We start from the raw sequence: 12,989 nt of genomic DNA, 5'->3' as shown, positions 1-12,989 counted from the left end.
TTGCAACTTTTCTTTACGTGTATTTTCACAAGACAGGATAGGCATATGTATTCATGTGCTAATATCTGAGCTACAACTACACCTTCCAAAAGCAGTAACCAACCACTAAACCATTGGTTAGAGTGTTGCACAGAAGGAAGCGAAGAACCTGAGCTCAACTGAATTTCTAAGTCATGTTTAGTCTTCTAAATCTCATTTCTTATTGGAAGAAAAGAGAACACTTCTTAGCTCCTGGGTACTATTACAGAGATATTTGTTCCCTTGAAACAGGGCAGCCTGTCACGTTCATCTCAGAACCACAATACTGGAATTTTTTTAGGCAATCAGAGGACAGTTGAGCAAGGAAAATGATGGGAGACAGAACTACAGGCAATCCCCCCAAAAAACAAAAAGAAACCTTTCTGCCTTGTTCCTCACCCACGTGCAGGAGTGTTGGACATGAGCACATTGCCCAGAGCTCCCAGGCATGGATGCAAGGAATAATCACACCTAAAAAGAACCTTTATTTTTCCCACAGCACAGTGACTGCTAGAGCCCACGTCAGAACAGCCCCAAAGATTTGCTGCTGCAAATAATCAGAAAATCTTCAAGGACCTGGAACATCCTCATCCTCCAAATAAATTCCAAACTGCCTTTTTTTCCCTTTCCAAGTAAAGTGGAAAAGAGAGATCCTCCCATCTCCCAAACTCTTAATAGTGTTGTTCTTAAAACACTTTGGAGATACTTCAATAGAAATCACTGAAGAAATATTAAATAGAATTTCATCCTAAAGCCTTACAGGTCATTTAAGGGCCAAATCCACAGCTGCATTCAAGTCTCATTCTCTGTTTGCCAAATAATTTCTCATTTAAGGTAATGGGCATCTGGGTGCTTCAGAAGTACGTTGGAAACCTCAACAGCTTTGCCAGTCTTGTACTACAGAGTTTATACATACCTCCTTCCCTACACATTCAAACTACTTTGTGAGCTAAATCACAGATTCTCTGCAGTCACAGAAGAACATTAAGTAAAATCTGGCCGTCCTTCTATGATGCATCACTACAAACCATCAAGCTTAACAGCTAACACAGCGTGATTTCCAGCTCCCAAAGCAGGCTTACAAGTCTGACACTACTGAAAAAAAGTACATCTAAGCACAGTCGCAGTGCGAGATGCTTAAAAACAGCAAGAATATGCTACTAATTTCTTGCTTAGTATAAGCACACTCCAAAGACTTGCATTGACTTTGTAGCACTACTGCAATTAGTTATAAATGAATAAGTGAAAGACTCTGACTCTGTCCAAGTCACAGAGGATACAGACACTGACTTCAGTTACTGCTCTGCTAATTGAAGTACTGCTCAACCCAAAGTTAACTTAGCGTGCAGCTACTAATAGGTCTGATTCTTTTCCTTTTCCAGCAATGTTTTAAAAAACACTTTATAAAAGTTAGCATCGTGCTACAGAAATATGCCCAGAAAGACTGGGGTGATTTCTCTGCCGATTCTTTCTTCCTTAAGTTGAAACATACACCTTGGGTAGCCTTTCGCACACTTCTTTACGAAGAAAGCATGTTATACATGAAATATGAACTTTCCAAGTTCACCCTGGAAACCAGGCTCCGGTTCTCATCTTGCCTCCAGGAAAGAAAGAGCAAGCAATGGTAAAGAGATGGTCCATTTAATCATTGGGAGAGTGGAGAAAGTTGAAAGAAAGAGCAACTCATGTAATTCTGTAGAGGACTTCAAGCACTTCATGACGTTTCAGGGCTCAAAAACCAAATGTCTTATTTACGGGATCCACACTGGAAATTAGCAGGTTAGATCTACCAAAGTTCAGAGACCAGTTCTTACCCTGTAACATCCCTGGGGCTTCAAGAGGTGACTTCAAGGTCTCTGGACCCTTCTTTCTCATCTTCTACGCTACCTCCTAGCACAGCAAGCAAAGCATGCTCCCATGGGTGCGGGGGGACTGCGACTGACCCTACCTGCCAAAAGGCTTCACATCCCTGGAGATGCTTGTCATCCCATCTCAAATCCACACTGGGTACCTGCACAATAGCTTCCTCAATCCTAAAATGCTTCCACCGGAATGGAAAGTTACTCAAATTAATGACCTGAGTGACGCTACTGAGAGCCCTGAATTACTTTCAGACATTTTTCTTGACATCGGCTTGATGATTTACTGAACTGCAAGGCTGCACTACTAAAATAAAAGTACAGTGCTGCATTACAGAAAGAGTTTGCAGGATAGGAGGTGGCTAGGAATGTATTATAGCAAGCATTCACTCCAGCAACGGAAAGGGAAGCAGGGATTTACTTTCCCATCAGGACAAAGGACTAATGCAAAGCAGTAAATCATTAATCCGGACGAGAGACAGACTTGTCTCCTGGATAGACGAAGGACAGATATATCAGCATGTTTTTATTACAAGTAAAAAGCTTCTGAACCCTCAGGTGAGGAAGTCTTAGTCTTTCACAATTCAGGATGAAAATTCATAATGAAATAAGGAAAAAGAAAAAGAATCCAACATCAGCCTCGACTTCTTAGAAGTCAGGACTTCTCCAGGCAGTTACCTGCATAGAGAAGAATGGAACATTTCTTCAGCTGGTGGGGATGAGAGGGAGGAAGAGAAGAAACAAGCCTGCCTGCTCCTCTAACTGGATGATAGATTTTTTCTGTGCCTAAAAATCTGCTAGCCGATACTCAATAGCACAGGATTTTCCCTCGCTCCCTGGTATTATCTTTAGGCATGAGACAATAAAATCCTCTAACCTTTCCATTTTTACCATTTTCAAGAACACCTTGCTTGGTTGCAGGAACCCACCCATCAGCCTATTCCCTAGAGACAGATTCACATCAGAAAAAGAAAAGCCTTCTCAAAGCCTTAAAGAAGAAACCTTTACCTAAAACATCTCAAATAAAGCTCTTCTTCCCAATGGTTATTTTTAGTGTTTAAGGCAGTCACTCAAAATTTGTTCGGAAAAGGATTTCACATACTAGATTTCACAGAGAGCTACCCTTTGTAAGGGGAGTTTTGCAGCTCACCCTCATTACAGTAGGATCACCATGGCTGGGCCACACGTTATTTTGTTGAGCCAAGAGGAGAAACACCCTGCACACAGGATGACAGGCTAACATCCTACATATAGACACCACCAAAAAGTTCCTGCAGCTCGCTAATGTGAAAAATAATACAGGCCAATTCATTTGCAACTGGAAAAGCCAAGTAATTCCAAACAAGAAGAAGATTCCAAACAAGAAGAAGATTCCAAACAAGAAGAAGATTCCAAACAAGAAGAAGATTCCAAACAAGAAGAAGATTCCAAACAAGAAGAAGATTCCAAACAAGAAGAAAGTCAAGGTTTTGAATGGACCAGATGAAGTTTTTAAAAGTCTAATGCAATTTCTGGTTTGCATACACAAGTTTAAACACTAATGGCCAGGTGCATTAATAAGATTGATGAAGGTAACACAACACACAAAACCATGCGACAGCACCAGCCCACCTAGCAGGTGACCCAACTGCTCACCTACGCTGCTGCATACCCCTGCCCTAGGCTGTTAGAGGACTGAAAACACAACTGGAGCTGAAGATTAAATAACAAGGCTGCGCCTGTTACCCAGTCCAAACTTCTTCACATTCTTCAGCCATTTAGCAGTGTCAGTCTTGGCCGTGTGATGATCGGTTATGCAAAAATGCATAACCTGGTACTCAGGAAGGGTAAAAACCATCATCGAATACAACAGCGGATTAAACCTCTGCAACGAAGTGGGTAGGTAAAAGGGACTGTAGGAGGACACTGTCCCCTCACCGGCCCCAAGGGACGTAGAAGGCTGATGCTAAGCCTCCTTCCAAGCAGCCATTGCGATTTGCCAGACACCAGGCAGGATTTCTGCCCCTTGGTCGCAGCTCCCACGCCACCTGGCCTGGCGTCAGCAATCACCTCCGGCCAGCCAAGAGCCAGAGTAAAGCAAGGTTTTAAAAATAAGCTTGAGAGATGCTGCAACACAACGTGCGAAAAGGAAGTTGGCTGCTCTCCTAATTGGGGGAGGAAATTTCTATTCCAGCGTGCTAAATGTGAAACAGAAGGAAAAACGAGAGCCCTCGCACTTATGAGGTGCTACTGTGGGAAGTTATCAATAAACTCTCCTCGAGGGTAACGGCAACAGCTCAATTTAAAGCATGTTTTGCTGACCAGGGCTACTGCCTGGTCTAAGACAGAGAACTGCACTACTTCGAGAGAGAGAGAGATGCTGTGAACAAATGGAAATTTTAAGTGGTGCTAAGTGAACCCACACATCACACATCAACAGGCTGGGTCTAGAAGATTGCAGAGAACACCGGGAACAGTAGCTGTAGTTCAGGAAGACAAACAGACCACCACCGTAAGCACTGCTTTCTACAAGGACAGAAAAGACAAGGGTCTTCATCAGGAGGGACGGACAAGATGAGCTGAGGTCTGTGATGAAAGGTCTGTGAATGTGACAAGGGAATTTTGTACTGAAAGCTGAAAAAAATTGGGAAAGACCTAGGCAATGCTGAGCAAAGAAGCAGCTCAACAGCTAGGTGAATAGCAGAGAAAAAAAAGAGAGTGATGGGGTCTCATCCACACCCCCTATGCAACAGCAGTGTCCTTCAGGAGGAACAGCCAAGCCCCATCCATTTATCTCAGGACTTCAGGAGTCCCAACACAAAGATGGTCACCTTAACATCCAAGTAGATACTAGAATATCATGTCCTGGAGAAGATGGCTTTGTGAATATTTGGAAAAAGAACTTATTTATGAAGATACAATGGTCAACATGGCCTGATCCTCTTTACACGGAAATTTCAATACTGGTATTTGCTTAACAGTGGGCAAATGGGGATACAAGTTTGACGGTATATTAGGACTCTACAGGGCAGCATCCTCTGCTGAACACAAGCCATGACGGACTTTGGTAAACAAGTTCTGTGGGTCTGAATTAAGAACAGAACTTGAAGCAGGAGAAGGAATGCAGGGGGCTGCATTATATCTGATCAATGACTCAATCCGTTCCCATGCCCCAAGCCAACCCTTCATGGGATGACCGATGAAGCAATCCCCTACAATTTGCTTCCGCCATAAAGAAAGCCTATTTTCCCACAATCCTGAAGCCACCATATCTGGGACCGATATGCTTTCTCAATAGCAGTATAAAGTCTTTCCATCCCTCCCTCTCTCCCTTAAGGTGGCAACTGCCACTCAAAATGACCAATCCTGCCAACTGAAGGATCCTAGTACGCACATCTTAAGATCTCCAGGTCCCCCACAAAGCTACAAAAAAAAAGTGACTACAGATGCTAACCCCAGATATAGACAAGCCATGGCTCACATATTAGCTTTGTAGGTCTTCTGGAAAGAGTTACCAAAGATAAAACAATCTTCCAAGCTTCTGATTTAAAAGAGACTTCTGCGCTATGTCTGTCTTAAAAGCCAGTATAAATCTGCATTTATTCCTGGAGGCTCTTAGTACCAAAGGGTTCCCATTGGGCTTTAACAATGCTACTGCCCTTTTTCATGAAACAATGACAAATTCTAGTTCACTTGATGGATGCTTATCCTCTACAGAAGTCAACAGCAAAAATGTGAAGCAGATACTGAGCATCACAATGTTCTTACAAAATTGTTTAGTCTCCTCGGCAAAACATGATTAAAAACTCAGCAACAAGTAATGAAGATGTGTTGAAAGAGATACCAATCTCAACATAAAAGCCAGCTCAGGTTCCTCCCAAGTCCTTTCAGCAAAACAGATCTCTGCTTTTCCGTAGGGCTCTCGGCAGAGATTTCGTTCCTGGTTTTGTCAAGATTGCCCACCGTAAAGGCTTTAGAGAAAAAACAATAAAAGGAAAGGAAAAGAAGTTAAGGCAGTTCAAAGTCTAAGAAGACATCGAACTATTGCTCACGCAAACTTCAGAAAACCATTCATCTTCTGAATGGACCCACCAAGAAAGGCGTTTCAGTGGCTCCGACACAACAGCCATCCTTGTGGGAGGTCTAGTGAAAATTCTCAGTGCCTAGGACTTACAAAGCTGGGAAGAAGATAACGCTGCTGAGCAGGATCACACAAGAAAAGCAATTGTCTTTTTAACAGAGAGAACAAGGGCAAAATTCCTTCCACGAATTTATAGCCAGAGGCAGCTTAGCCTGGCTAAAACAACGGGTACAGGTGGCACTTCAATACCGAAGATCCTCCACCTAGATCAGGAGAGAGGAAGACTCCAGGAAGACTACAGAAATTCCTACAGACCTACTGGCCACCTGCAAGGCAGGGTGTTAAGAGGTATGGGAAGTTACACATAGTATATTTGAAGCGACTCAAGAAATCTCCTATCGCAAAGGGTGTTTGGTCCTCAGCAGAAAACCAAAACTGATGACGCTGGACTCTCATCCATTCACAGGGTAGTATGTATTTGTTGATAATTACAGGCACTTACTGAGTAGATTAAAGCCATCACTCTTAAGCAAAGAGACCTGTAAACGCAAGCTGAACTATGTTGTATGCAGCTGAGGACTCAGACCAAGAGTCCCACTTTGCCGTTCATGTCCCTCAAGAAACCTGAAAACATGTTAACATCGAGTAGAAATTTCACATCCTTATCCGCACATACTGCATCGGCTGCTGCGTGCTACAGCTGAATGTCAAAGAGGACCATGAAAAATGGACATTTTATATCACTTTCAAACAAGTCCTGCAACAGAAATGACAGATGAAAGGCAAAATCATTATATGAATTTATCCCATCAGCACTCATGGCTTGGATCATTCGCTAGAAGCATAACAGGCTTTGAGCAAGAATGAAACTACTGCAGCAAATTCACTTACCACTCCTTCCTTGCCTTTGGAGGCAAGAAGCAAGAGAGCAATTTTCTATGGTGAAAACGTCAAGGAAACTCCAATGCCGGGCACCAGCTCCATGAATTCCTTGGGCTTGGCACACTCCACTTTGCCAAGCCAAAACCCAGCAGCACAACAAGTGCTTACTTGGTTGCACAGAATGATTTGAACCTTGTGAAATATGCACGTGACAGAAGCTTTGCACCCAGAAGCACGACCGCTATTAGCCAGCAGCTTTGCGAAGGTTTTTGGTGTTCATAGATAAGAAAAATTCACAAATCCACAAGCTCAGCTGCTATCTTTGACAGACCCCCACCAAGCAAGTCCTCCTATTCAGCCTCTACATCCCATGAATCTGACAAAACCTGGGCATCTAACCAGCCAACCTGCCTGCCCCAACGATTAGATCAGCTGAAACAGGTTTCCTGGCTCAGACCCTGAGCTGAACAGATGCAGCAGTGACCAGTGGAGAAGGTTAGAGCAGAACAAAGATGGGTAAATTCCAAATTTCTTCCTCTTGCCCCATTTTTGGTTGCAGCAGGGAGAGGTTCCTCATCACCATGGCTTTCTCCCAGCGCCTGGTTCTTTCTAGAAAGGAGTATTTTCACCAGACACTTGGCATTTTACAAAAGCAGTGCCAGAATATCTTATAATACTCTTCAACCTCCAGCTTGCAATAAAAAATTGTAACCCTAAATATTTTACAAAGACATATTTACTTGTTTTGTATAAAGCAGATATGACAAATCTTGATGCAAAACTTGGGTTTGTTGTTCTTTAGTTGTGTTTGGTTTTTTTATGACAGCAAATAAATCTGGTACCAGATAACAAGAAAACAATAAAACACTGAATAAGGTCTAAAAAATGACAATACCAAAGATTGATGCAGGGTGGAAACTGTGCCTTAGTGCCTAGGAACCAGGCATTTCTGTGCCTCACAGCTACTTTGCAGGGTTTTCAACATCTCTCTCTATATGCACACAGCTCTCAATTTATATAAAACAAATGTATAAACACACTGGAAAAGTCTTTGAGAAGAGTTGGTAACATAAAAAAAGAAGTTCCCACGATAAGCCAAATGGCAGAAATCATCGGACACTGCTGCAGAAGTATTCTTACATTTAAATGTACAGTAGGTTTTAATTATATTGCAATAAAGAGCTATATACATGGACATTTTTTCTGATTTACTAGATCACTTCTTTAAATTATAAGCCAAGCTGTGTTTTTAAGAAAAACACTTTTTTAAAAAATAATTAAAAATAGAAACAGCACTGCAGCAAACATTTGGAAAATTTTCGGAGTCGATTGTTTATTGGGACTCCAACTGATTTTAATGAAAAATATGGTTATAATTTTAAAAAACAGCACTTTTATGTTTTGCATAAGGAAAGTCCCTACAATGCAACCTCCAGGGCACTTTTTAAAGAAAAAAAAAAAAAATCTCAAATGGTCGCAGGGCTCTCTGGCCAAAAGCCCTCCTCGAAAACCAAAAGATGTGGGTTGCAAACTATTTCAAGTATCCACAACAAGTGAAACTGGATGTAGAAAAGTATGTTCTCAACATTTACTTCTGTTTATGGTGAAACTGGAACCAGATGACCCCTAACAACATATTGTGTGAACGGGTAATTAACCAGCTGCAGATGGAGCCCAACTGCTGATCATTTACATTCGCAGCACTGATCATTTCCATCCAGCTCAAGGAAAAGGTCAGCTGGGGGGTAATCTGGGACGGTCCCTCCCATCAGAGCCTCCAAATGCATCCCCAACACTACAGGCTTCACCCAGCCAAAGAGTTATCTGGAGTGCAGAGCTCTGGGGAGCGACACTGGCCCAGTGCAGGACATCTCACCAGCTCCTGGTGCCGGACATCTCACTGGGGCTGTGCTGGTGGAAGAGAGGTTCGGGTCCTTCTCCCATGGGTTCCTGTTGCATGTTGGTTCTCCCATATGGTTTCCCTGCCTCACCTCTACCATCAAGACCCTCTCCTGCTCACTCCACCACAAATGTTATCCCAGCCCCGTTTGGTTTCATGTTGCTGTGAAGGTAACAGGAAAGATCTCCAAGAGACCCTAACTGGACTTGGATCAGCCTGCAGTTATGTTGCCTTGATCTTCCACAGTAACTTGGACTTTCCTCCCCTTTTCCAGTTCACTCATAGGAAATTTCCACCTTCCCACTACAGGCAGTGCCTCCTCCACCGGCTCTGCAGAGCACACACGAGGCAACGCCGTTTTCTCCTGTCTCACCTGGGAACTCATGAACACTGTTCTGACGTGGACCACAGCACTTCCGAAGCTGGTACAAAGGCAGCATTTATCTTTTTAGATCGCTCCTGAGCCAACACGGCACTAACCTTTGGGATATAACACACCATATGGAAGTTTCAGCAGGAACTGAGGTTGTTCAGACATCAAAGGGCTGGAGATGATGACTCTTCAACTACAGAAGCACCATTTGCTAAATGCCAATAAACCCCTAAATCAGTATGCCCTGTGCTAGTGCCCATTTGGAAAGAGTTTTTAATCAGCAGCCATGTTTTATCCCATTTTTTTGATAGCTAAAATGCAAGTCACCATGACTTGATCACACTTTTATATGCACCCAAACCTCATTTAAATTAGGAATAAAACAGCACTACCAATAGTACACATCTACACATATGTATACATATACATACACACACACACACTTTTAAAAAGGGCCAGTTTCATCAAGCTGAAAACAATTATGAGCCAAATCAGTTGGGAAAAAGAACGTAATCAGAAAAATATGAAGACTAATTGAAAATTGTTTAAGAACATTTTAACTAGATGCTCCAAAAGCCACAATCCCACAACTGAAAAAGGCGGCCACGCTAGTTAAAAGGCAACCTGGCTCAGACGGAAGTTAAGGAGGCTATAAAAAAAAGAAAAAGGGAACATGACAAAGGGAATAAAGAGAAAAGCTCAAGCTGACAAACAAAAATCTGGTGTTAGGATGTGTAGATAGCTGATACAGGAAGCAAGACGATACATGAAGAAATCAATGGCTGGTTGAGTTAAGATTATCAGCAATTCCTTTTTCTAAGTACATTAAGAGTGTAACAGTCTAATGGATTGTTCCTCTAGCAAAAGGAAAAGGTTGGTGTTTTTTTTTCCTGTGGAAGTGCAGAACTGGAAAAAAAAACGTGTTCAATAGTATCTTATTCTGCACTGCTAAGGGAGGTCATCATATCACAGACATGCAAAACACTTGTCCTCTTGCACTGCCATGCAATGAAATGGCAAGTGGGATAGCAAGTCATTTTTAGTTCAGTAGGTAGTACAATTTAGATGTACAAGCATGGAAATACTGTCATGACTTCTCCTAATATACTGAATTTAGTTCTGGTGTCCAAATTCAAGAAGGTGGGTGAAAAACTGCTCTGGTTTCATACCCCAGCAGATGACCAGACTGGAAAATTCAGAGTTTTTCCACTGGGAAGCAGAACTTGACTGATTTCTTCCACCGCAGTGAAGGTTAGTGAACTGTAAATACTCAGCCAGGGAACCCAGGTTTGCAGTTTAGTGCCACAAAATCAATCCAAGTATTTCAAAGAAAGCCAAAGGTAGACTAGAAATTAGGTCCATGTTATTATCAAAGAGATTAAGTGAATAGACACATCAAGTACAAAGTACCTTGATATTTGGAGAGAGCAGAAGACTGAAGAATATCTTGGCAATTATTTTCCACTGATTGTATCTGCAATCCTTTAGGAAATGAAGGGAACAAACATTAAAAAAAGAGGAAACAACAACAAAGCACAGAAGACAGAGAGTAGACAGGCAGCAAAAATTCGTGAAGAGTGGAAGTAAACAGCACAGAAACCTGCCAATGACACTAAATTAAGGTATTTGCACAACTGAAGACAAAAAAACTTCAAGAGAATTTTAAGGGAAATTATATCCACAACTGGATTGACCAATCCACCTGGAAAGACTGGTCAGTGGACACATTAAGGAAAGACTGAAAGGTTAGGAGGGGACAGAAATGTGAATTATCTGCCTGGGACCCAAGAGAGTGGCGAAAGTTGAAGGAGCTGCCATCATGAGAGATGAGAGCAGAGCACGACCCGAGCGTCCAGGAAAGCAGCTGGTGCAGAGCTACGACAGCTGAAGGGTTAGAAGGGACAAAATGGGTTGCCCAGCTATACGAGGACAATGGAGATCCATTAGCACCCATCTACAAATTACACAAAGCATGGGCCACCAGAATGGGATGAACATGGCACACGGACCCAATGGAGAAGGGGCATGGAAGGGATTTCTTTTAAGAGCTGTGTTAGGTTAACACTTAAAAACATTCAACTAGCATTGCAGGAATGACAGATTTTCAAAGCCTATGGGATGAGAAAATCAACAGCATTGTACCTTGAGTTGTTTTGCCACCTTTAGTAAATATATCTGGAGACAACTAACACCCACTGTGCACTGTCTGGGTTTGGTCTTTTGACCTTTGAGATTTTATGAACATTTAAATGTAAATGGAAATCTTCTTGCTTAAAATGAACATTTTTCTATAGAAAACCTGTTGTCCTTTAAGCTGCCCAAACACCTCAGTCTAGACTGAGAACAAGTAGACAACCTTTAAGCCTGGAAATGGTTGGTTTGGAGGGAAAAAATGTACATACATACATATATATATAGTAACAAAGAGTGAAAATTCAGAGGGGCACCGAGACCATGTCTCATCCCTAATGGCACCATTTGATACCAGGCAATGGTAATAATTCAACAAGAATAAATATATGCCAGAGACAACCAAAGAAATACTTTCCTAGTAAGCCAAACCGTGGTGTATACAATGCTGCCCTCTCCCCCAAGGTCAGTCTTCCTCCATGAGTCAGAACTCAATTCATTTTCCCGTAACACAGCAAGTTTAACAATCCAAGAATTTTAAAGTTTCATCAAAATCCATAAACACATTTTATTCTATCCAGAAGAACATTGAACTTGGCGGGACAGAGTGCCACAGCGGTGGCCTCAAGTCAAGAAAAATCCTCTTTTGAAGAGTCAAAACATCTCCCAGGAGTTAAATGAAGTAGGTCTGGAAAATGGGCATCTACTCTAAATACAAATATTCTCCTTTGTCATAAACAAAATAGCCATAAAAAGCTTGTAATTATTCCACATTTACATTAACAGCATGTTAAAAACATGTCATCCTATTAGGTGAGTGAAGTTATCCGGATCGGACAAATTGGCAAACTGAGGCATACGTGGATTAATAACTTGCCCAAGGCCACACATTGAGCACTATCAGAGTCAAAATCAGAACACCAAAATCCTTGCCTGCTGGAGCTGTGCTCAACTAATTTTTTCTTTAAACTCTCCTTTTTTTTCTAACTTGGTCTTTGCCATGAGAAGAAAAACAGAAGTATGAATCCTTTATTCCTATAGGCATAAAGTTTTAAGAGATCACAGTAGTCAGGTAGTCTGACATCTTGAAGAACACAGACGAGGAGTCATCCACTAATTAATACCTACTTCAAGGTCAGTAGTTGTGGTTGAACTGGAACACAAAGCTTTTAGAAAAAACAAGCCATTCTGATTTTAAAGGTTTTCCAGGGATGATGCAATGTCCACCACAAATCTTGATGGATTGTTCCAGTAGCTCATTACCTCCACTCCCATACCTTTACCCCATATTTGACCTTCACCATTACATCTTATCAAACCTTTGGCTGGTTACATTAAAGCAGTAGCTACTATCAGTGTTTCCTAACAGAGATCCAGAGAAGTAGAGGTCACAATCCTCTTCTTTAATAAATTAAAGATACTAAGTTCCTCAAGTCTTGTATCATAAATCCTGTTTCCTAGCCCTAATCCCGATGAAGGTTCAAATTGTTGCATCTTTGTACAACAAAACCAGGAATAACTCTAGCAGTATTAGGACAACCTCTGTGTAAAACTCTGATGCTTAACAAAGGCAAATATTGCGTTGCACGGAGAGATGCTTTGCAGGTGAAATAAAATTAACACTTGCCACGAGTATGTTCAGTAACGCTCGTGACATGGCTTGCTTGCAATTTTTGCCTGAACTGTATTATTCTACGTCCTGCAAGGTGCAGCAACTGGGGAGAACAGGTCAAACACTTAATTAAAAAATTTATTTAGAAGATAATA

General features: G+C 41.8%; 1 protein-coding gene across 7 annotated transcripts in view; it reads right to left on the bottom strand.

The window, feature by feature from the left end:
* EXOC6B (exocyst complex component 6B) overlaps nt 1-12,989 on the bottom strand; it is a 308,884-nt gene that overhangs the window by 175,841 nt on the left and 120,054 nt on the right. For 4 of the 7 annotated variants that reach the window (XM_069797267.1, XM_069797251.1, XM_069797220.1 and 1 more), the window contains exon 7: nt 10,503-10,574. The exons of the other annotated variants lie outside the window; for them this stretch is intronic. In XM_069797267.1, coding sequence (XP_069653368.1) covers nt 10,503-10,574 — 72 coding nt within the window. The remainder of the gene's footprint in view (nt 1-10,502; nt 10,575-12,989) is intronic. 7 annotated transcript variants of the gene reach the window in all.

The sequence above is a fragment of the Haliaeetus albicilla genome, chromosome 1 (assembly GCF_947461875.1).
Source record: "Haliaeetus albicilla chromosome 1, bHalAlb1.1, whole genome shotgun sequence".
Lineage (NCBI taxonomy): Eukaryota > Metazoa > Chordata > Aves > Accipitriformes > Accipitridae > Haliaeetus > Haliaeetus albicilla.
Note: the sequence above shows the minus strand (reverse complement) of the source record. Positions and strands in the feature narration are given on the sequence as shown.